The sequence below is a fragment of the Salmo salar genome, chromosome ssa16, assembly GCF_905237065.1.
Source record: "Salmo salar chromosome ssa16, Ssal_v3.1, whole genome shotgun sequence".
In the NCBI taxonomy this organism is placed as follows: Eukaryota; Metazoa; Chordata; class Actinopteri; order Salmoniformes; family Salmonidae; genus Salmo; species Salmo salar.
Genome location: NC_059457.1, coordinates 57,739,493 through 57,762,674, shown reverse-complemented (window position 1 = coordinate 57,762,674; position 23,182 = coordinate 57,739,493). Strand labels below are relative to the sequence as shown.

General features: G+C 44.9%; 1 protein-coding gene across 2 annotated transcripts in view; it reads left to right on the top strand.

The window, feature by feature from the left end:
- Positions 1-3,109: 3,109 nt before the first annotated feature.
- Positions 3,110-23,182, top strand: part of dpt (dermatopontin) — a 33,714-nt gene continuing 13,641 nt past the window's right edge. For both annotated transcript variants that reach the window (XR_006759790.1, XM_014149879.2), the window contains exon 1: positions 3,110-3,693. Coding sequence is in view for 1 of the 2 variants with exons in the window: in XM_014149879.2 (XP_014005354.1) it covers positions 3,392-3,693 (302 nt within the window). In the remaining variant the exon portion in view is untranslated. The remainder of the gene's footprint in view (positions 3,694-23,182) is intronic.

Below are 23,182 nucleotides of genomic sequence, written 5' to 3'. Positions count from 1 at the left end.
GATAAAGCGTCCAGGGTGGAAAAAGTTAAGCGAGGACAAAACTAAAACGTTGGTAAATTAGTTAAATGCAAAGTTTTTGATTAAATTGTTAAATAAAAGTTTTAAAAAAGCAGGTAGCAGAGTAGCAGCAAACAGCACAGCCGTACAGAGACAACGCAAAAGTGTTACGTTTCAAATTTCTTTTTGCTTGTTTTACTGGAGGATGTGTTTAATCTCAGTCAATCCTACAGAGTTCCCCTGTCCTCTGAGGGCCTCCGCGTTGCTACGCTGGTCCTGCTGTTGGACCCCGTTGGGAGGGGGGCTACAGCTTCTCTCTAGGAGTTTCTACAGTCTGTTCTCTATCTGCAGCACCGACTACTCCTTTACCATCTCCTCTTTTACCTGCACCAGCTCTCTCCTCATGGGGGCCTTTACCTCCTCAAGAGCTGTGGTAAGGCTCTCTCCTCATGGTGGCCTTTACCTCCTCCAGAGCTGTGGTAAGGCTCTCTCCTCATGGTGGCCTTTACCTCCTCCAGAGCTGTGGTAAGGCTCTCTCCTCGTGGTAGCCTTTACCTCCTCCAGAGCTGTGGTAAGGCTCTCTCCTCGTGGTGGCCTTTACCTCCTCCAGAGCTGTGGTAAGGCTCTCTCCTCGTGGTGGCCTTTACCTCCTCCAGAGCTGTGGTAAGGCTCTCTCCTCGTGGTGGCCTTTACCTCCTCCAGAGCTGTGGTAAGGCTCTCTCCTCGTGGTGACCTTTACCTCCTCAAGAGCTGTGGTAAGACTCTCTCCTCATGGTGGCCTTTACCTCCTCAAGAGCTGTGGTAAGACTCTCTCCTCGTGGTGGCCTTTACCTCCTCCAGAGCTGTGGTAAGGCTCTCTCCTCATGGTGACCTTTACCTCCTCAAGAGCTGTGGTAAGACTCTCTCCTCATGGTGGCCTTTACCTCCTCAAGAGCTGTGGTAAGGCTCTCTCCTCATGGGGGCCAGCAGAGACGGCCCACAGTCCGGAGCCAGCAGAGATGGCCCACAGTCCGGAGCCTGCAGAGATGGCCCTCCAGTCCGGAGCTCCCAGAGTCGCCCTCCAGTCAGGAGCTCCCAGAGTCGCCCTCCAGTCAGGAGCTCCCAGAGTCGCCCTCCAGTCCGGAGCTCCCAGAGTCGCCCTCCAGTCCGGAGCTCCCAGAGTCGCCCTCCAGTCCGGAGCTCCCAGAGTCGCCCTCCAGTCCGGAGCTCCCAGAGTCGCCCTCCAGTCCGGAGCTCCCAGAGTCGCCCTCCAGTCAGGAGCTCCCAGAGTCGCCCTCCAGTCCGGAGCTCCCAGAGTCGCCCTCCAGTCAAGAGCTCCCAGAGTCGCCCTCCAGTCCGAGGTCTCCAGCGACGCGCATCAGCCCGAGGTCTTCAGCGATGCGCCATAGTCCAGAGACTTCGGGAAGGGTAAAATATAATAAGCAGTTAGCGGGGGTGGACAGGTTAGGTTGGGGAGTAAGGCCGGAGCCTGAGCCACCTCCATAGTAGGTGGGTTGGGGAGGGGGGGTGTAGCACAAGAACAGTCGGTGATGGTGGCCACCCTCCCTTCCCTCCCTTTAGTTTGGGATTATAATTTTTTTTTTTGGGGGGGGGTTATTTTTGTGTTTTTGTTTAAGGTGTATCCGGGGTCTGCACCTTTGGGGGGGGGTACTGTCACGTCCTGACCAGTAATAGAGGTTATTTGTTATTGTAGTTTGGTCAGGACGTGGAAGGGGGTGTGTTTGTTTAGAGTGTTTCGGGGTTTGTTGGGCTATGTTCTTTGTTAGTCTATTTCTATGTTAGTTCTAGTATGTCTATTTCTATGTGGCGTTTGTTGGGTTGACCTTCAATTGGAAGCAGCTGCTCCTAGTTGCTTCTAATTGAAGTTCTTATTTAAGAGGGGTGTTTTTTTTTCTATGGGATTTTGTGGGTAGTTGTTCCTTGTATAGCTGTGTGCCTGACAGGACAGTTTATCGTCGTTGGTTTTGTATACGTGTGTTTTGTTTTGGTTTTCCTTCTTTCTGCCGAATAAAAAGAAAGTGAGTGTACACACTCCCGCTGCATTTTGGTCCAATCCTTACAACACCCGTGACAACAGTGGTGTTTGTTCTTCACTGGTTGACCTTTTCTTGTGGCAACAGGTCACAGATCTTGCTGCTGTGATGGCAGACTGTGGTATTTCACCCAGTAGATATGGGAGTTTATCAAAATTGGATTTGTTTTCAAATTCTTTGTGGGTCTGTGTAATCTGAGGGAAATATGTGTCTCTAATAAGGTCTCTCTCTCTCCACACATACTCTCTCTCTCTCTCTCTCTCTCCACTCTCTCTCTTGCCATTATCTTTCTATCTCTCTCTCTCTCTCGCTCTCTCTGTCTCTTTCTCTCTCTCTCTCTCTCTCTCTCTCTCTCTCTCTCTCTCTCTCTCTTACACTCTCTCCCGTTTCTCACCTCTTTTACAAGAACAGTCTGTTTTCACAGGGGAGGGGGGGGGAGGTTGTGGAAATTCTGATGTTTGTTTTGCAGTCCTCCTTCATTACCAGTTCTCATGAACTTGAAGAGGCCCCAGCTGAATTACAATGTAGTTCGTCCCAGAAAACTCTGCCTGTCATAACCTGAAACAGGTGTTTCTGAAGCCTTTAATTCCCTCTCTTTGTATAATGTAAACAGCATAGTATATGTGGATACTTCATAAATTATTACTTTTTCATAACACCTTACATGTTTATTATTGCTCTGTTTTTCCATTGGCTACAGAACGGAAATAAAAACTTCCAAAACACACTGGGGAACTTTCCAATCCAGATACTTTTTTTTTACTGCAGGAAGTTAGAAATGTTTTTTAAACGAAACCCCCAAGAAATGACAAATGATTACAATTACCCCCAAAAAAATGTTTTGAACTGGCCAATGTCCTGTCAAACAAGATGTATTAAATTAGAACTCTCTCTCTGGACAGCCGAAGTACAACACTAATATTTAAACGACATGATGATTTACTTTACATCACGGTCCTAAATATTTACAAACAACATTTTATTTATTAAGGTGCACCCCCTTTATCTCTGCTATCGACACCGGGGAGTTTTTCTGAAAGTCGACCTTAACAGAAAGTCCAACCAAAACTGTCTTGGGAGCTGCAAATTACACATCAGTTCTGGATTCGGATAATTTATATACACATCTGGTTAGTCAACGACCTGAAAGCCAGACTGCTGTGGTGGAGAATAGAGGAGCGGGCCAGAGCAGACGGTCTTTCACTCTCTCCCTCTCTCTCTCTCGCGCTCTTTCTTTGTCTGCGATCAGATACAGACCCAGCTCAGAGCCTCCAGGACCAGTACTGGGTTAGCCTCAGAGTCGGACGCCCAGGCTTCGCTTACATTAAGCCCTTCACTTCACAAGCTTGGTCACCAACAGGATGAATCCAGGACCAGTGTTGTTACTGTGGGCTCTGGCCCTTCTAGCTACCGTGGCAAGCCAAGAGTACGAGAACCGTATGGAGAGTCATATCGACCGCTCTGTCCCCTGGATCCACACCTTCCGCCAAGGGTTTAACTTCCAGTGTCCCCATGGAGAGGTGCTGGTGGCCCTGCAGAGTGTCTTCAGTGAGAAGGAGGGGTCCGACCGCCTCTGGGCCTTCGAGTGCCAACAGACTCCCACCACCCTGGGGCATCCCACAGAGTGCTGGTGGGACGACACTAACCGCGCCGGGATGGAGTGGTAGGTCCCTGATGCCATCTCTGGTCATCTTTGTCTCTCTTTGACCTCTCTGTAGTGTGCCCTCTTTGACCTCTGTGACCTCTAGGCTTTCTGTGCCCTGATCCTTGTCTAGAAGTGTCATGTTTACACTGGTATCCGTCATCTCTAATCTCTGTAGATGTGGAGGTCCCTGTGGTGTGAATCTTCTCTGGTCATCTCTAATCTCTGTAGATGTGGACGTACCCTGTGGTGTGAATCTTCTCTGGTCATCTCTATAGATGTGGAGGTCCCTGTGGTGTGAATCTAATCTCTGTAGATGTGGAGGTACTGTTTGCTGGAAGCAAGTTAGGGGTGCCCTTTCTCTGTAGTGTGTTCTCTGTAGTGTGTTCTCTGTAGTGTGTTCTATGTAGTGTGTTCTATGTAGTGTGTTCTCTGTAGTGTGTTCTCTGTAGTGTGTTCTCTGTAGTGTGTTCTCTGTAGTGTGTTCTATGTAGTGTGTTCTCTGTAGTGTGCCCTTTGTAGTGTGTTCTCTGTAGTGTGTTCTCTGTAGTGTGTTCTCTGTAGTGTGCCCTTTGTAGTGTGTTCTCTGTAGTGTGTTCTCTGTAGTGTGTTCTATGTAGTGTGTTCTCTGTAGTGTGTTCTCTGTAGTATGTTCTCTGTAGTGTGTTCTCTGTAGTGTGTTCTCTGTAGTGTGTTCTTTGTAGTGTGTTCTCTGTAGTGTGTTCTATGTAGTGTGTTCTCTGTAGTGTGTTCTATGTAGTGTGTTCTCTGTAGTGTGTTCTCTGTAGTGTGCCCTTTGTAGTGTGTTCTCTGTAGTGTGTTCTATGTTGTGTGTTCTCTGTAGTGTGTTCTTTGTAGTGTGTTCTCTGTAGTGTGTTCTATGTAGTGTGTTCTCTGTAGTGTGTTCTATGTAGTGTGTTCTCTGTAGTGTGTTCTCTGTAGTGTGCCCTTTGTAGTGTGTTCTCTGTAGTGTGTTCTCTGTAGTGTGTTCTATGTAGTGTGTTCTCTGTAGTGTGTTCTATGTAGTGTGTTCTCTGTAGTGTGTTCTCTGTAGTGTGTTCTCTGTAGTGTGTTCTATGTAGTGTGTTCTCTGTAGTGTGTTCTCTGTAGTGTGTTCTCTGTAGTGTGTTCTATGTAGTGTGTTCTCTGTAGTGTGTTCTCTGTAGTGTGCCCTCTGTAGTGTGTTCTCTGTAGTGTGTTCTATGTAGTGTGTTCTCTGTAGTGTGTTCTATGTAGTGTGTTCTCTGTAGTGTGTTCTATGTAGTGTGTTCTCTGTAGTGTGTTCTCTGTAGTGTGTTCTCTGTAGTGTGTTCTCTGTAGTGTGTTCTATGTAGTGTGTTCTATGTAGTGTGTTCTCTGTAGTGTGCCCTTTGTAGTGTGTTCTCTGTAGTGTGTTCTCTGTAGTGTGTTCTCTGTAGTGTGCCCTTTGTAGTGTGTTCTCTGTAGTGTGTTCTCTGTACTGTGTTCTATGTAGTGTGTTCTCTGTAGTGTGTTCTCTGTAGTATGTTCTCTGTAGTGTGTTCTCTGTAGTGTGTTCTCTGTAGTGTGTTCTATATAGTGTGTTCTCTGTAGTGTGTTCTCTGTAGTGTGTTCTATGTAGTGTGTTCTATGTAGTGTGTTCTATGTAGTGTGTTCTCTGTAGTGTGTTCTATGTAGTGTGTTCTCTGTAGTGTGTTCTCTGTAGTGTGTTCTATGTAGTGTGTTCTCTGTAGTGTGTTCTATGTAGTGTGTTCTCTGTAGTGTGTTCTATGTAGTGTGTTCTCTGTAGTCTGCCCTCTGTAGTGTGTTCTATGCAGTGTGTTCTCTGTAGTGTGTTCTATGTAGTGTGTTCTCTGTAGTGTGTTCTATGTAGTGTGTTCTCTGTAGTGTGTTCTATGTAGTGTGTTCTCTGTAGTGTGTTCTCTGTAGTGTGTTCTATGTAGTGTGTTCTCTGTAGTGTGTTCTCTGTAGTGTGTTCTCTGTAGTGTGTTCTATGTAATGTGTTCTCTGTAGTGTGTTCTCTGTAGTGTGTTCTCTGTAGTGTGTTCTCTGTAGTGTGTTCTATGTAGTGTGTTCTCTGTAGTGTGTTCTCTGTAGTGTGTTCTATGTAGTGTGTTCTCTGTAGTGTGTTCTCTGTAGTGTGTTCTATGTAGTGTGTTCTCTGTAGTGTGTTCTATGTAGTGTGTTCTCTGTAGTGTGTTCTATGTAGTGTGTTCTCTGTAGTGTGTTCTCTGTAGTGTGTTCTATGTAGTGTGTTCTCTGTAGTGTGCCCTCTGTAGTGTGTTCTCTGTAGTGTGTTCTCTGTAGTGTGTTCTATGTAGTGTGTTCTCTGTAGTGTGTTCTATGTAGTGTGTTCTCTGTAGTGTGTTCTATGTAGTGTGTTCTCTGTAGTGTGTTCTATGTAGTGTGCCCTCTGTAGTGTGTTCTCTGTAGTGTGTTCTCTGTAGTGTGTTATCTGTAGTGTGTTCTATGTAGTGTGTTCTATGTAGTGTGTTCTCTGTAGTGTGTTCTATGTAGTGTGTTCTCTGTAGTGTGTTCTATGTAGTGTGTTCTCTGTAGTGTGTTCTATGTAGTGTGTTCTCTGTAGTGTGTTCTCTGTAGTGTGTTCTATGTAGTGTGTTCTCTGTAGTGTGTTCTCTGTAGTGTGTTCTATGTAGTGTGTTCTCTGTAGTGTGTTCTCTGTAGTGTGTTCTATGTAGTGTGTTCTCTGTAGTGTGTTCTATGTAGTGTGTTCTCTGTAGTGTGTTCTATGTAGTGTGTTCTCTGTAGTGTGTTCTATGTAGTGTGTTCTCTGTAGTGTGTTCTCTGTAGTGTGTTCTCTGTAGTGTGTTCTATGTAGTGTGTTCTCTGTAGTGTGTTCTATGTAGTGTGTTCTCTGTAGTGTGTTCTCTGTAGTGTGCCCTCTGTAGTGTGTTCTCTGTAGTGTGTTCTATGTAGTGTGTTCTCTGTAGTGTGTTCTATGTAGTGTGTTCTCTGTAGTGTGTTCTATGTAGTGTGTTCTCTGTAGTGTGTTCTCTGTAGTATGTTCTCTGTCGTGTGTTCTCTGTAGTGTGTTCTATGTAGTGTTTTCTATGTAGTGTGTTCTCTGTAGTGTGTTCTATGTAGTGTGCCCTTTGTAGTGTGTTCTATGTAGTGTGTTCTCTGTAGTGTGTTCTATGTAGTGTGTTCTCTGTAGTGTGTTCTATGTAGTGTGTTCTCTGTAGTGTGTTCTCTGTAGTGTGTTCTCTGTAGTGTGTTCTATGTAGTGTGTTCTCTGTAGTGTGTTCTATGTAGTGTGTTCTCTGTAGTGTGTTCTCTGTAGTGTGTTCTCTGTAGTGTGTTCTATGTAGTGTGTTCTCTGTAGTGTGCCCTTTGTAGTGTGTTCTCTGTAGTGTGCCCTCTGTAGTGTGTTCTATGTAGTGTGTTCTATGTAGTGTGTTCTATGTAGTGTGTTCTCTGTAGTTTGTTCTATGTAGTGTGCCCTTTGTAGTGTGTTCTCTGTAGTGTGTTCTCTGTAGTGTGTTCTCTGTAGTGTGTTCTCTGTAGTGTGTTCTATGTAGTGTGTTCTCTGTAGTGTGTTCTCTGTAGTGTGTTCTATGTAGTGTGTTCTCTGTAGTGTGTTCTATGTAGTGTGTTCTCTGTAGTGTGTTCTATGTAGTGTGTTCTCTGTAGTGTGTTCTATGTAGTGTGTTCTCTGTAGTGTGTTCTCTGTAGTGTGTTCTCTGTAGTGTGTTCTATGTAGTGTGTTCTCTGTAGTGTGTTCTATGTAGTGTGTTCTCTGTAGTGTGTTCTCTGTAGTGTGCCCTCTGTAGTGTGTTCTCTGTAGTGTGTTCTATGTAGTGTGTTCTCTGTAGTGTGTTCTATGTAGTGTGTTCTCTGTAGTGTGTTCTATGTAGTGTGTTCTCTGTAGTGTGTTCTCTGTAGTATGTTCTCTGTCGTGTGTTCTCTGTAGTGTGTTCTATGTAGTGTTTTCTATGTAGTGTGTTCTCTGTAGTGTGTTCTATGTAGTGTGCCCTTTGTAGTGTGTTCTATGTAGTGTGTTCTCTGTAGTGTGTTCTATGTAGTGTGTTCTCTGTAGTGTGTTCTATGTAGTGTGTTCTCTGTAGTGTGTTCTCTGTAGTGTGTTCTCTGTAGTGTGTTCTATGTAGTGTGTTCTCTGTAGTGTGTTCTATGTAGTGTGTTCTCTGTAGTGTGTTCTCTGTAGTGTGTTCTCTGTAGTGTGTTCTATGTAGTGTGTTCTCTGTAGTGTGCCCTTTGTAGTGTGTTCTCTGTAGTGTGCCCTCTGTAGTGTGTTCTATGTAGTGTGTTCTATGTAGTGTGTTCTATGTAGTGTGTTCTCTGTAGTTTGTTCTATGTAGTGTGCCCTTTGTAGTGTGTTCTCTGTAGTGTGTTCTATGTAGTGTGTTCTCTGTAGTGTGTTCTATGTAGTGTGTTCTCTGTAGTGTGTTCTCTGTAGTGTGTTCTATGTAGTGTGTTCTATGTAGTGTGTTCTCTGTAGTGTGTTCTCTGTAGTGTGTTCTATGTAGTGTGTTCTCTGTAGTGTGTTCTCTGTAGTGTGTTCTCTGTAGTGTGTTCTATGTAGTGTGTTCTCTGTAGTGTGTTCTCTGTAGTGTGTTCTCTGTAGTGTGTTCTCTGTAGTGTGTTCTATGTAGTGTGCCCTCTGTAGTGTGTTCTCTGTAGTGTGTTCTCTGTAGTGTGTTCTCTGTAGTGTGTTCTATGTAGTGTGTTCTCTGTAGTGTGTTCTCTGTAGTGTGTTCTCTGTAGTGTGTTCTATGTAGTGTGTTCTCTGTAGTGTGTTCTCTGTAGTGTGTTCTATGTAGTGTGCCCTCTGTAGTGTGTTCTATGTAGTGTGTTCTCTGTAGTGTGTTCTCTGTAGTGTGTTCTCTGTAGTGTGTTCTATGTAGTGTGTTCTCTGTAGTGTGTTCTCTGTAGTGTGTTCTATGTAGTGTGCCCTCTGTAGTGTGTTCTCTGTAGTGTGTTCTCTGTAGTGTGTTCTCTGTAGTGTGTTCTATGTAGTGTGTTCTCTGTAGTGTGTTCTCTGTAGTGTGTTCTATGTAGTGTGTTCTCTGTAGTGTGTTCTCTGTAGTGTGTTCTCTGTAGTGTGTTCTATGTAGTGTGTTCTCTGTAGTGTGTTCTCTGTAGTGTGTTCTCTGTAGTGTGTTCTATGTAGTGTGTTCTCTGTAGTGTGTTCTCTGTAGTGTGTTCTATGTAGTGTGTTCTCTGTAGTGTGTTCTATGTAGTGTGTTCTCTGTAGTGTGTTCTCTGTAGTGTGTTCTATGTAGTGTGTTCTCTGTAGTGTGTTCTCTGTAGTGTGTTCTCTGTAGTGTGTTCTATGTAGTGTGTTCTCTGTAGTGTGTTCTCTGTAGTGTGCCCTCTGTAGTGTGTTCTCTGTAGTGTGTTCTATGTAGTGTGTTCTCTGTAGTGTGTTCTATGTAGTGTGTTCTCTGTAGTGTGTTCTATGTAGTGTGTTCTATGTAGTGTGTTCTCTGTAGTGTGTTCTATGTAGTGTGTTCTCTGTAGTGTGTTCTCTGTAGTGTGTTCTCTGTAGTGTGTTCTATGTAGTGTGTTCTATGTAGTGTGTTCTCTGTAGTGTGCCCTTTGTAGTGTGTTCTCTGTAGTGTGTTCTCTGTAGTGTGTTCTCTGTAGTGTGCCCTTTGTAGTGTGTTCTCTGTAGTGTGTTCTCTGTAGTGTGTTCTATGTAGTGTGTTCTCTGTAGTGTGTTCTCTGTAGTGTGTTCTCTGTAGTGTGTTCTCTGTAGTGTGTTCTCTGTAGTGTGTTCTCTGTAGTGTGTTCTATGTAGTGTGTTCTCTGTAGTGTGTTCTCTGTAGTGTGTTCTATGTAGTGTGTTCTCTGTAGTGTGTTCTATGTAGTGTGTTCTCTGTAGTGTGTTCTATGTAGTGTGTTCTCTGTAGTGTGTTCTCTGTAGTGTGTTCTATGTAGTGTGTTCTATGTAGTGTGTTCTCTGTAGTGTGTTCTATGTAGTGTGTTCTCTGTAGTCTGCCCTCTGTAGTGTGTTCTATGCAGTGTGTTCTCTGTAGTGTGTTCTATGTAGTGTGTTCTCTGTAGTGTGTTCTCTGTAGTGTGTTCTCTGTAGTGTGTTCTATGTAGTGTGTTCTCTGTAGTGTGTTCTCTGTAGTGTGTTCTATGTAGTGTGTTCTCTGTAGTGTGTTCTCTGTAGTGTGTTCTATGTAGTGTGTTCTCTGTAGTGTGTTCTCTGTAGTGTGTTCTCTGTAGTGTGTTCTCTGTAGTGTGTTCTCTGTAGTGTGTTCTCTGTAGTGTGTTCTCTGTAGTGTGTTCTCTGTAGTGTGTTCTCTGTAGTGTGTTCTCTGTAGTGTGTTCTCTGTAGTGTGTTCTATGTAGTGTGTTCTCTGTAGTGTGTTCTCTGTAGTGTGTTCTCTGTAGTGTGCCCTCTGTAGTGTGTTCTCTGTAGTGTGTTCTCTGTAGTGTGTTCTATGTAGTGTGTTCTCTGTAGTGTGTTCTATGTAGTGTGTTCTCTGTAGTGTGTTCTCTGTAGTGTGTTCTCTGTAGTGTGTTCTCTGTAGTGTGTTCTCTGTAGTGTGTTCTCTGTAGTGTGTTCTCTGTAGTGTGTTCTATGTAGTGTGTTCTCTGTAGTGTGTTCTCTGTAGTGTGTTCTCTGTAGTGTGTTCTCTGTAGTGTGTTCTATGTAGTGTGTTCTCTGTAGTGTGTTCTCTGTAGTGTGTTCTCTGTAGTGTGTTCTCTGTAGTGTGTTCTCTGTAGTGTGTTCTCTGTAGTGTGTTCTATGTAGTGTGTTCTCTGTAGTGTGTTCTCTGTAGTGTGTTCTATGTAGTGTGTTCTCTGTAGTGTGTTCTATGTAGTGTGTTCTCTGTAGTGTGTTCTATGTAGTGTGTTCTCTGTAGTGTGTTCTATGTAGTGTGTTCTCTGTAGTGTGTTCTCTGTAGTGTGTTCTATGTAGTGTGTTCTCTGTAGTGTGTTCTATGTAGTGTGTTCTCTGTAGTGTGTTCTCTGTAGTGTGCCCTCTGTAGTGTGTTCTCTGTAGTGTGTTCTATGTAGTGTGTTCTCTGTAGTGTGTTCTATGTAGTGTGTTCTCTGTAGTGTGTTCTATGTAGTGTGTTCTCTGTAGTGTGTTCTCTGTAGTGTGTTCTCTGTAGTGTGTTCTCTGTAGTGTGTTCTCTGTAGTGTGTTCTCTGTAGTGTGTTCTATGTAGTGTGTTCTCTGTAGTGTGTTCTATGTAGTGTGTTCTCTGTAGTGTGTTCTATGTAGTGTGTTCTCTGTAGTGTGTTCTCTGTAGTGTGTTCTCTGTAGTGTGTTCTCTGTAGTGTGTTCTCTGTAGTGTGTTCTCTGTAGTGTGTTCTATGTAGTGTGTTCTCTGTAGTGTGCCCTTTGTAGTGTGTTCTCTGTAGTGTGCCCTCTGTAGTGTGTTCTATGTAGTGTGTTCTATGTAGTGTGTTCTATGTAGTGTGTTCTCTGTAGTTTGTTCTATGTAGTGTGCCCTTTGTAGTGTGTTCTCTGTAGTGTGTTCTCTGTAGTGTGTTCTCTGTAGTGTGTTCTCTGTAGTGTGTTCTCTGTAGTGTGTTCTCTGTAGTGTGTTCTATGTAGTGTGTTCTCTGTAGTGTGTTCTCTGTAGTGTGTTCTCTGTAGTGTGTTCTCTGTAGTGTGTTCTATGTAGTGTGTTCTCTGTAGTGTGTTCTCTGTAGTGTGTTCTCTGTAGTGTGTTCTCTGTAGTGTGTTCTATGTAGTGTGCCCTCTGTAGTGTGTTCTCTGTAGTGTGTTCTCTGTAGTGTGTTCTCTGTAGTGTGTTCTATGTAGTGTGTTCTCTGTAGTGTGTTCTCTGTAGTGTGTTCTCTGTAGTGTGTTCTCTGTAGTGTGTTCTCTGTAGTGTGTTCTCTGTAGTGTGTTCTCTGTAGTGTGTTCTCTGTAGTGTGTTCTCTGTAGTGTGTTCTCTGTAGTGTGTTCTCTGTAGTGTGTTCTCTGTAGTGTGTTCTCTGTAGTGTGTTCTCTGTAGTGTGTTCTATGTAGTGTGTTCTCTGTAGTGTGTTCTCTGTAGTGTGTTCTCTGTAGTGTGTTCTATGTAGTGTGTTCTCTGTAGTGTGTTCTCTGTAGTGTGTTCTATGTAGTGTGTTCTCTGTAGTGTGTTCTCTGTAGTGTGTTCTCTGTAGTGTGTTCTATGTAGTGTGTTCTCTGTAGTGTTTTCTCTGTAGTGTGCCCTCTGTAGTGTGTTCTCTGTAGTGTGTTCTATGTAGTGTGTTCTCTGTAGTGTGTTCTATGTAGTGTGTTCTCTGTAGTGTGTTCTATGTAGTGTGTTCTCTGTAGTGTGTTCTCTGTAGTGTGTTCTCTGTAGTGTGTTCTCTGTAGTGTGTTCTATGTAGTGTGTTCTATGTAGTGTGTTCTCTGTAGTGTGTTCTATGTAGTGTGTTCTCTGTAGTGTGTTCTATGTAGTGTGTTCTCTGTAGTGTGTTCTATGTAGTGTGTTCTCTGTAGTGTGTTCTCTGTAGTGTGTTCTCTGTAGTGTGTTCTCTGTAGTGTGTTCTATGTAGTGTGTTCTCTGTAGTGTGTTCTCTGTAGTGTGTTCTCTGTAGTGTGTTCTATGTAGTGTGTTCTCTGTAGTGTGCCCTTTGTAGTGTGTTCTCTGTAGTGTGCTCTCTGTAGTGTGTTCTATGTAGTGTGTTCTATGTAGTGTGTTCTCTGTAGTTTGTTCTCTGTAGTGTGCCCTTTGTAGTGTGTTCTCTGTAGTGTGTTCTATGTAGTGTGTTCTCTGTAGTGTGTTCTCTGTAGTGTGTTCTCTGTAGTGTGTTCTATGTAGTGTGTTCTCTGTAGTGTGTTCTCTGTAGTGTGTTCTCTGTAGTGTGTTCTCTGTAGTGTGTTCTCTGTAGTGTGTTCTCTGTAGTGTGTTCTATGTAGTGTGTTCTCTGTAGTGTGTTCTCTGTAGTGTGTTCTCTGTAGTGTGTTCTCTGTAGTGTGTTCTCTGTAGTGTGTTCTCTGTAGTGTGTTCTCTGTAGTGTGTTCTCTGTAGTGTGTTCTCTGTAGTGTGTTCTCTGTAGTGTGTTCTCTGTAGTGTGTTCTATGTAGTGTGTTCTCTGTAGTGTGTTCTCTGTAGTGTGTTCTATGTAGTGTGCCCTCTGTAGTGTGTTCTCTGTAGTGTGTTCTCTGTAGTGTGTTCTCTGTAGTGTGTTCTATGTAGTGTGTTCTCTGTAGTGTGTTCTCTGTAGTGTGTTCTCTGTAGTGTGTTCTCTGTAGTGTGTTCTCTGTAGTGTGTTCTATGTAGTGTGTTCTCTGTAGTGTGTTCTATGTAGTGTGTTCTCTGTAGTGTGTTCTCTGTAGTGTGTTCTCTGTAGTGTGTTCTCTGTAGTGTGTTCTCTGTAGTGTGTTCTATGTAGTGTGCCCTCTGTAGTGTGTTCTCTGTAGTGTGTTCTCTGTAGTGTGTTCTCTGTAGTGTGTTCTATGTAGTGTGTTCTCTGTAGTGTGTTCTCTGTAGTGTGTTCTCTGTAGTGTGTTCTCTGTAGTGTGTTCTCTGTAGTGTGTTCTATGTAGTGTGTTCTATGTAGTGTGTTCTCTGTAGTGTGTTCTATGTAGGTCCCTCTGTAGTGTGTTCTATGTAGTGTGTTCTCTGTAGTGTGTTCTATGTAGTGTGTTCTCTGTAGTGTGTTCTCTGTAGTGTGTTCTATGTAGTGTGTTCTCTGTAGTGTGTTCTATGTAGTGTGTTCTCTGTAGTGTGTTCTCTGTAGTGTGGTCTCTGTAGTGTGTTCTCTGTAGTGTGTTCTATGTAGTGTGTTCTCTGTAGTGTGTTCTATGTAGTGTGTTCTCTGTAGTGTGTTCTCTGTAGTGTGTTCTCTGTAGTGTGTTCTATGTAGTGTGTTCTCTGTAGTGTGTTCTCTGTAGTGTGTTCTCTGTAGTGTGTTCTATGTAGTGTGTTCTCTGTAGTGTGTTCTCTGTAGTGTGTTCTCTGTAGTGTGTTCTCTGTAGTGTGCCCTCTGTAGTGTGTTCTATGTAGTGTGTTCTCTGTAGTGTGTTCTATGTAGTGTGTTCTCTGTAGTGTGTTCTATGTAGTGTGTTCTCTGTAGTGTGTTCTATGTAGTGTGTTCTCTGTAGTGTGTTCTATGTAGTGTGTTCTCTGTAGTGTGTTCTATGTAGTGTGTTCTCTGTAGTGTGTTCTCTGTAGTGTGTTCTCTGTAGTGTGTTCTCTGTAGTGTGTTCTCTGTAGTGTGTTCTATGTAGTGTGTTCTCTGTAGTGTGTTCTCTGTAGTGTGTTCTATGTAGTGTGTTCTCTGTAGTGTGTTCTCTGTAGTGTGTTCTATGTAGTGTGTTCTCTGTAGTGTGTTCTATGTAGTGTGTTCTCTGTAGTGTGTTCTATGTAGTGTGTTCTATGTAGTGTGTTCTCTGTAGTGTGCCCTCTGTAGTATGCCCTCTGTAGTGTGTTCTCTGTAGTGTGTTCTCTGTAGTGTGTTCTATGTAGTGTGTTCTCTGTAGTGTGTTCTCTGTAGTGTGTTCTATGTAGTGTGTTCTATGTAGTGTGTTCTATGTAGTGTGTTCTCTGTAGTGTGTTCTATGTAGTGTGTTCTCTGTAGTGTGTTCTATGTAGTGTGTTCTCTGTAGTGTGTTCTATGTAGTGTGCCCTCTCTAGTGTGTTCTCTGTGGCACGCTCTGGTCTGACCATCTGCATCCTCTCTGATCTCTATCGATTGTAAGATTTGCTGAAAACAAAGGCTGCAGCTGCAGCTGTAACGACGCTGGAACTTGCTGATTGGGTGGGTGAGGAGAGTCAAATTTGGTAATTGCTAATTATGGACAGTTTATTTCCCTCTGGGCTGAGTTGTAATACCCTCAGTCTCAGCAACAGGGTGACTGAAGGCTCTATCCTATTGGTGTCTACGTCGGAAAAGCCTGAGCTTCGATGGGATTTAATAAGGATAGACCATTTTATTGTCCCTCACTGATCCATGTCCATAGAGGAGCCTCTCTAGCATGAATCATCACGTTTACATTGTGCTTAGGTTTACGTTTATTTAAACATCTTGGTACATATGCAGAAACATACATCAAATGTGACGTCATAGAATATCTAAAACAGTGAATTGGAGTGCTTTATGATCAACAGAGACTGATATGAAGGAACTCAGGAATCCAACAAAAAACAAAACTTGAATCCGTTTTTCTGAAGTCTAGTCTGAAAAGATAGGAGGCAGGATGTCAGAGAGCCATCACGTAGTCGTCAGAGAGCCATCACGTAGTCGTCAGAGAGCCATCACGTAGTCGTCAGAGAGCCATCACCTGGTCGTCAGAGAGCCATCACCTAGTCGTCAGAGAGCCATCACGTAGTCGTCAGAGAGCCATCACGTAGTTGTCAGAGAGCCATCACGTAGTCGTCAGAGAGCCATCACCTGGTCGTCAGAGAGCCATCACCTAGTCGTCAGAGAGCCATCACGTAGTCGTCAGAGAGCCATCACGTAGTCGTCAGAGAGCCATCACGTACTCATCAGAGAGCCATCACGTAGTCGTCAGAGAGCCATCACGTAGTCTTCAGAGAGCCATCACGTAGTCGTCAGAGAGCCATCACGTAGTCTTCAGAGAGCCATCACGTAGTCGTCAGAGAGCCATCACCTAGTCTTCAGAGAGCCATCACGGAGTCTTCTACTGAGCCATCACGTAGTCGTCAGAGAGCCATCACGTAGTCGTCAGAGAGCCATCACATAGTCTTCAGAGAGCCATCACATAGTCTTCAGAGAGCCATCACCTAGTCTTCAGAGAGCCATCACGTAGTCTTCAGAGAGCCATCACGTAGTCGTCAGAGAGCCATCACGTAGTCGTCAGAGAGCCATCACGTAGTCATCAGAGAGCCATCACCTAGTCGTCAGAGAGCCATCACGTAGTCGTCAGAGAGCCATCACCTAGTCGTCAGAGAGCCATCACGTAGTCGTCAGAGAGCCACCACGTAGTCTTCAGAGAGCCATCACGTAGTCTTCAGAGAGCCATCACCTAGTCTTCAGAGAGCCATCACCTAGTCTTCAGAGAGCCATCACGTAGTCTTCAGAGAGCCATCACCTAGTCTTCAGAGAGCCATCACCTAGTCTTCAGAGAGCCATCACGTAGTCGTCAGAGAGCCATCACCTAGTCTTCAGAGAGCCATCACGTAGTCGTCAGAGAGCCATCACGTAGTCGTCAGAGAGCCATCACGTAGTCGTCAGAGAGCCATCACGTAGTCGTCAGAGAGCCATCACGTAGTCTTCAGAGAGCCATCACATAGTCGTCAGAGAGCCATCACGTAGTCGTCAGAGAGCCATCACATAGTCGTCAGAGAGCCATCACATAGTCTTCAGAGAGCCATCACGTAGTCGTCAGAGAGCCATCACCTAGTCTTCAGAGAGCCATCACGGAGTCTTCTACTGAGCCATCACGTAGTCGTCAGAGAGCCATCACGTAGTCGTCAGAGACCCATCACATAGTCTTCTACTGAGCAGGGTAATTCTAAAACCACTGAAGAGGTCCACGATGAAGGGTTAGAGAGACACGTGGCCTATAGACCAGATATAGTCACACACACACACACACACACACATTCCTAGGAGGACGTTAGGTCGGTGTGTGTCATGTCATCAGTCAGGTGCCAAACACATTCTCTCTGCCGTGGGGACATTCAATTAAACTCAACTTGATTTACTGCTCTGTTTACGGCTGAAATGTTGCAGCCTCAACTCACAGCGGTTAAGTTATTTCTGTACAATGGAGTTTATTGCTCTATGTTCCAAACCAATGAAAACAGTACCCCCCCCCCCTCACTTCCTCCGCGAAGAACATCATTGACTCGTTAGTGGATGACATCATCGTTCTAGAGAGCAGGAAGCAGTCCTTATATTGATCTCCGTACATCCCAAAAACTCTCCTGTTCAACTACATTTATAATCTTTTTTTTTGTCTATTTACATTTTTTTTTACATTTTTGTCATTTAGCAGACGCTCTTATCCAGAGCGACTTACAGTAGTGAATTCATACATTTCATTACATTTTTCCCCCCGTACTGGTCCCCCGTGGGAATCGAACCCACAACCCTGGCGTTGCAAACACCATGCTCTACCAACCGAGCCACACGGGACATTTGATCTTGTGTTTCTGTCGACTCCGTGTTCTTTCTCTCTTCTGCGTTGTTGGGAACGGCCCGTCGATCTACACACGCTGTTTACCAAGCATGTGTCAAATACAATCGGATTTGATTTGATTTGACATAGTGCACTACTTTTCACCAGAGCGCTATGGACCCTGGTGAAAAGTAGTGCACCACATAAGTGAGAGGGTGCCAGATGGGACTCTACTGCTGGTGACTCTACCGCTGGTGACTCTACTGGTGACTCTACTGCTGGTGACTCTACTGCTGGTGACTCTACTGGTGACTCTACCGCTGGTGACTCTACTGCTGACTCTACCGCTGGTGACTCTACTGGTGACTCTACTGCTGGTGACTCTACTGGTGACTCTACTGCTGGTGACTCTACTGGTGACTCTACTGGTGACTCTACTGCTGGTGACTCTACTGGTGACTCTGCTGCTGGTGACTCTACTGGTGACTCTACTGCTGGTGACTCTACTGCTGGTGACTCGACTGGTGACTCTACTGGTGACTCTACTGCTGGTGACTCTACTGCTGGTGACTCTACTGGTGACTCTACTGCTGGTGACTCTACTGGTGACTCTACTGCTGGTGACTCTACTGGTGACTCTGCTGCTGGTGTCTCTACTGGTGACTCTACTGGTGACTCTACTGGTGACTCTACTGGTGACTCTACCACTGGTGACTCTACTGGTGACTCTACTGCTGGTGTCTCTACTGGTGACTCTACTGCTGTTGACTCTACTGGTGACTCTACTGGTGACTCTACTGCTGGTGACTCTACTGGTGACTCTACTGCTGGTGACTCTACTGGTGACTCTACTGGTGACTCTAACGCTGGTGACTCTACTGGTGACTCTACTGGTGACTCTGCTGGTGACTCTACTGGTGACTCTACTGCTGGTGACTCTACTGGTGACTCTACTGGTGACTCTACTGCTGGTGACTCTACTGCTGGTGTCTACCGCTGGTGACTCTACCACTGGTGACTCTACTGGTGACTCTACTGCTGGTGTCTACCGCTGGTGACTCTACCACTGGTGACTCTACTGGTGACTCTACTGGTGGTGACTCTACTGGTGACTCTACTGGTGGTGACTCTACTGGTGACTCTACCACTGGTGACTCTGCTGTTGGTGACTCTACTGGTGACTCTACTGGTGACTCTACTGGTGACTCTACTGCTGGTGACTCCATTGCTGGTGACTCTACTGATGACTCTACTGGTGACTCTACTGGTGGTGACTCTACTGGTGACTCTACTGCTGGTGACTCTACTGGTGACTCTACTGGTGACTCTAACGCTGGTGACTCTGCTGGTGACTCTACTGGTGACTCTACTGCTGGTGACTCTACTGGTGACTCTACTGGTGACTCTACTGCTGGTGACTCTACTGCTGGTGTCTACCGCTGGTGACTCTACCACTGGTGACTCTACTGGTGACTCTACTGCTGGTGTCTACCGCTGGTGACTCTACCACTGGTCACTCTACTGGTGACTCTACTGGTGGTGACTCTACTGGTGACTCTACTGGTGGTGACTCTACTGGTGACTCTACCACTGGTGACTCTGCTGTTGGTGACTCTACTGGTGACTCTACTGGTGACTCTACTGGTGACTCTACTGCTGGTGACTCCATTGCTGGTGACTCTACTGATGACTCTACTGGTGACTCTACTGGTGGTGACTCTACTGGTGACTCTACTGGTGACTCTACTGCTGGTGACTCTACTGGTGACTCTACTGGTGACTTTACTGCTGGTGACTCTACTGCTGGTGACTCTACTGGTGACTCTACTGCTGGTGACTCTGCTGCTGGTGACTCTACTGCTGGTGACTCTACTGCTGGTGATTCTACTGCTGGTGACTCTACTGGTGACTCTACTGGTGACTCTACTGCTGGTGACTCTACTGGTGACTCTGCTGCTGGTGACTCTACTGGTGACTCTACTGCTGGTGACTCTACTGGTGACTCTACTGCTGGTGACTCTGCTGCTGGTGACTCTACTGCTGGTGACTCTACTGCTGGTGACTCTACTGGTGACTCTACTGCTGGTGACTCTACTGGTGACTCTACTGGTGACTCTGCTGGTGACTCTACTGCTGGTGACTCTACTGCTGGTGACTCTACTGGTGACTCTACTGGTGGTGACTCTACTCGTGATTCTAAGGGTGGTGACTCTACTGGTGACTCTGCTGCTGGTGACTCTACTGCTGGTGACTCTGCTGCTGGTGACTTTGCTGCTGGTGACTCTGCTGCTGGGGACTCTACTGGTGACTCTACTGGTGACTCTACTGGTGGTGACTCTACTGGTGATTCTAAGGGTGGTGACTCTACTGGTGACTCTACTGGTGACTCTACTGGTGGTGACTCTACTGGTGATTCTAAGGGTGGTGACTCTACTGGTGACTCTGCTGCTGGTGACTCTACCACTGGTGACTCTGCTGCTGGTGACTCTACCACTGGTGACTCTGCTGCTGGTGACTCTACTGCTGGTGACTCTACTGCTGGTGACTCTGCTGCTGGTGACTCTACTGGTGACTCTACTACTGGTGACTCTACTGCTGGTGACTCTGCTGCTGGTGACTCTACTGCTGGTGACTCTACTGGTGACTCTACTGCTGGTGACTCTACTGGTGACTCTACTGGTGACTCTACTGGTGACTCTACTGCTGGTGACTCTACTGGTGACTCTACTGGTGACTCTGCTGCTGGTGACTCTACTGGTGACTCTACTGGTGACTCTGCTGCTGGTGACTCTACTGGTGACTCTACTGGTGACTCTACTGGTGACTCTGCTGCTGGTGACTCTACTGGTGACTCTACTGGTGACTCTACTGGTGACTCTACTGCTGGTGACTCTACTGGTGACTCTACTGCTGGTGACTCTACCGCTGGTGTCTACCGCTGGTGACTCTACCACTGGTGACTCTACTGGTGACTCTACTGCTGGTGTCTCTACTGGTGACTCTACTGGTGACTCTACCACTGGTGACTCTACTGGTGACTCTACTGCTGGTGACTCTATTGGTGACTCTACTGGTGACTCTACTGCTGGTGACTCTATTGGTGACTCTACTGGTGACTCTACTGCTGGTGGGGATTCTCCATTCTGGCATTCTTCATGTATGTGTGAAGTGAAAAGGTTGCCAGTATTACCACACAACACAGACCTATACAGGTCCTGGTTGGAATGCTGATTGTACATTAACAAAACCTTTGCCGCCTTATGCTGCTGGTTCTGCTCTGCCACACGTGCTGCTTACTGTGTGTGTGGGTGTGTGTGTGGGTGTGTGTGCCACTCCCTTACAGCTAATTTGGTAAACAAAGCAGGAGGCTGATCCACAAAATGCCCGCGGTTTAGGATGGAGAAGGTGTATGATGTGCAGTTCCCCCAAAGCCCGAACCCTACAGATCATCATTTGTCTCGGAGAAATCGTATGTATGCTAATCACTCTTAGAGAAAGTGTGTTATCTAAAACCTAAAAGGGTTCTTCGGCTGTCCCCATCGGATAACTCTTTGAAGAACCCTTGGTGGCTCCAGGTGGAACCATTTTGGTTCCAAGTAGAACCGTTTTGGGTTCCATGTAGAACACTTTCCACAGAGGTTGGAAACCAAAAAAATTGTTTTACTTGGAACCAAAAATGATTATTCTACGGGGACAGCCGAAGAACCCTTTTGGAATCCTTTTGGAACCCTTTTGGAACCCCTTTTGGAACCCTTTTGGAACCCTTTTGGTACCCCTTTTGGAACCCCTTTTGGAACCCTTTTGGAACCCCTTTTGGAACCCCTTTTTTCTATGAGTGAACAATTGCCAATATCCTCCACCTTCTCACAACATCATAATACTACATTCAGACTAGGGGGGGGGGATCTAGAACCTAACTGACAACATAATGTAGTTACCTGTATGTTATTCATACTGAATGTGTTTCGTGTTGTGAATGTGTCAAGTCATGTCCATCTCCATCACGATGCTATTGACAGCCATTGTGGTTTGTTCAGACGCCACTAATATCAGTTTGGAACAGAGGGCAAACAGGGTTTCCCGAAACTGTATAGTGCCCTATGGGCCCTGGTCAAAAGTAATGCACTAAATAGGGAATAGAGTGCCATTTGGGACGCACCCTACAGAATGTGTGTAGTTATTCTAAGGGAGAATGGACTTAACACTAGATAATTGGTTCACAGGTAGCAAGCAGCAGCAGCAGTAGTAGTAGTAGTAGTAGTAGTAGTAGTAGTAGTAGTAGTAGTAGTTGTAGTAGTATTATTAGTAGTAGTAGCAGTAGTAGTATTATTATTATTAGTAGTAGTAGTAGTAGTAGTAGCAGTATTATTATTATTAGTAGCAGTAGTAGTAGTAGTAGTAGTAGTAGTAGTAGTAGTAGTAGCAGTATTATTATTATTATTATTATTAGTAGTAGTAGTAGTAGTAGTAGTGGTATTATTATTATTAATAACAGTAGTAGTAGTTGTAGTAGTAGCAGTATTATTATTAGTAGTAGTAGTAGTAGTAGCAGTATTATTATTATTATTAGTAGTAGTAGTAGCAGTACTAGTAACAGTAACAGTAGTTGTAGTAATGATAGTAGTAGTAGTAGTAGTAGTAGTAGTAGCAGTATTATTAATATTAGTAGTAGTAGTAGTAGTGGTTGCAGTATTATTATTATTATTAGTAGTAGTAGTAGTAGTAGCAGTAGTAGTAGCAGTATTATTATTTGTATTATTATTATTAGTAGTAGTAGCAGCATTATTATTATTATTATTAGTAGTAGTAGTAGAAGTAGCAGTAGAAGTAGCAGTAGCAGTAGTAGCAGTAGAAGTAGTAATAGCAGTAGTAGAAGCAAAGTAATAGTAGTAGTAGAAGCAGTAGTAGTAGTAGTAATAGTAGTAGCAGTATTATTAATATCAGTAGCAGTAGTAGTAGTAGTAGTAGTAGTAGTAGTAGTAGTAGTAGTAGTATTAATATTAGTAGTAGTAGTAGTAGTAGTAGTAGTAGTAGCAGTATTATTAATATTAGTAGTAGTAGTAGTAGTGGCAGTATTATTAATATTAGTAGTAGTGGTAGTAGTAGCAGTATTATTAATATTAGTAGTAGTAGTAGTAGTAGTAGTGGCAGTAGTATTAGTAGTAGTAGTAGTCGTAATCCAAATCAGTCAGGCAGGTACAGGACGGCAGGCAGGATTAGGGTCAGGGTCAGGACAGGCAGAAAGGTCAAAACTGGGAAGATTAGGAAAAACAAAGACTAGAGCACAGGAAACATGGGAACACAGCTGGTAGACCTTGAAATAGGAGACAAAGGGCTGTGAGACACATGAAAAGCAGGATGTATACGGAGGGTGCGGGGCAACAGAAGACGAACAGCAGAGCGGCTAAGGATTTTAGGGATGTGGAAAGGGCCGATGAAACGGGGGCAAAGTTTACGGGGCTCCACCCAGAGGGGCAGGTCCCCGAGTGGAGGTGGTCTGAAGAAGAGCGGCCCGGGATCTCTTCCTGAACACCTGGGCAGAGGGTATGCTGACTTCTTGCTCAGGGAAGAGCGGGGATTGATATCCCAAGGAACACTCGAAGGGTGAGAGACCTGTGGCTGAGCAGGGAAGGGTGTTACGGGCGTATTCCACCCACACGAGTTGCTGGCTCCAGGTGGTGGGGTTATTATTCTCCAAAAACGTCAAGGCTGGAGTTATCTCCAAAAACGTCAAGGCCGGAGTTATCTCCAAAAACGTCAAGGCCGGAGTTATCTCCAAAAAACGTCAAGGCCGGAGTTATCTCCAAAAAACGTCAAGGCCGGAGTTATCTCCAATAACGTCAAGGCCGGAGTTATCTCCAAAAAACGTCAAGGCCGGAGTTATCTCCAATAACGTCAAGGCCGGAGTTATCTCCAAAAACATCAAGGCCGGAGTTATCTCCAAAAACGTCAAGGCCAGAGTTATCTCCAAAAACGTCAAGGCCGGAGTTATCTCCAAAAACGTCAAGGCCGGAGTTATCTCCAAAAACGTCAAGGCCGGAGTTATCTCCAAAAACGTCAAGGCCGGAGTTATTCTCCAAAAACGTCAAGGCCGGAGTTATTCTCCAAAAACGTCAAGGCCGGAGTTATTCTCCAAAAACGTCAAGGCCGGAGTTATTCTCCAAAAACGTCAAGGCTGGAGTTATTCTCCAAAAACTTCAAGGCCGGAGTTATTCTCCAAAAACGTCAAGGCCGGAGTTATTCTCCAATAACGTCAAGACCGGAGTTATCTCCAATTACGTCAAATGGGCTTGTGTACTCATTCAACATTTTCAACAGACTGTCTTGGGTGTTTTTCTTCTCCTGGTGATTTGTAACAGTCTTTATACAACTAGCAGACTCTTGTCCATCCTCTGACATTTCCTTTGCTTACTTTATGATCCCAGTTTCCTGTGCTTTTAGAAATGTTTGGATGTTTGGCACAGCTTTCTGACACCATGGCCAGCTGAGCTCACTCCACTTG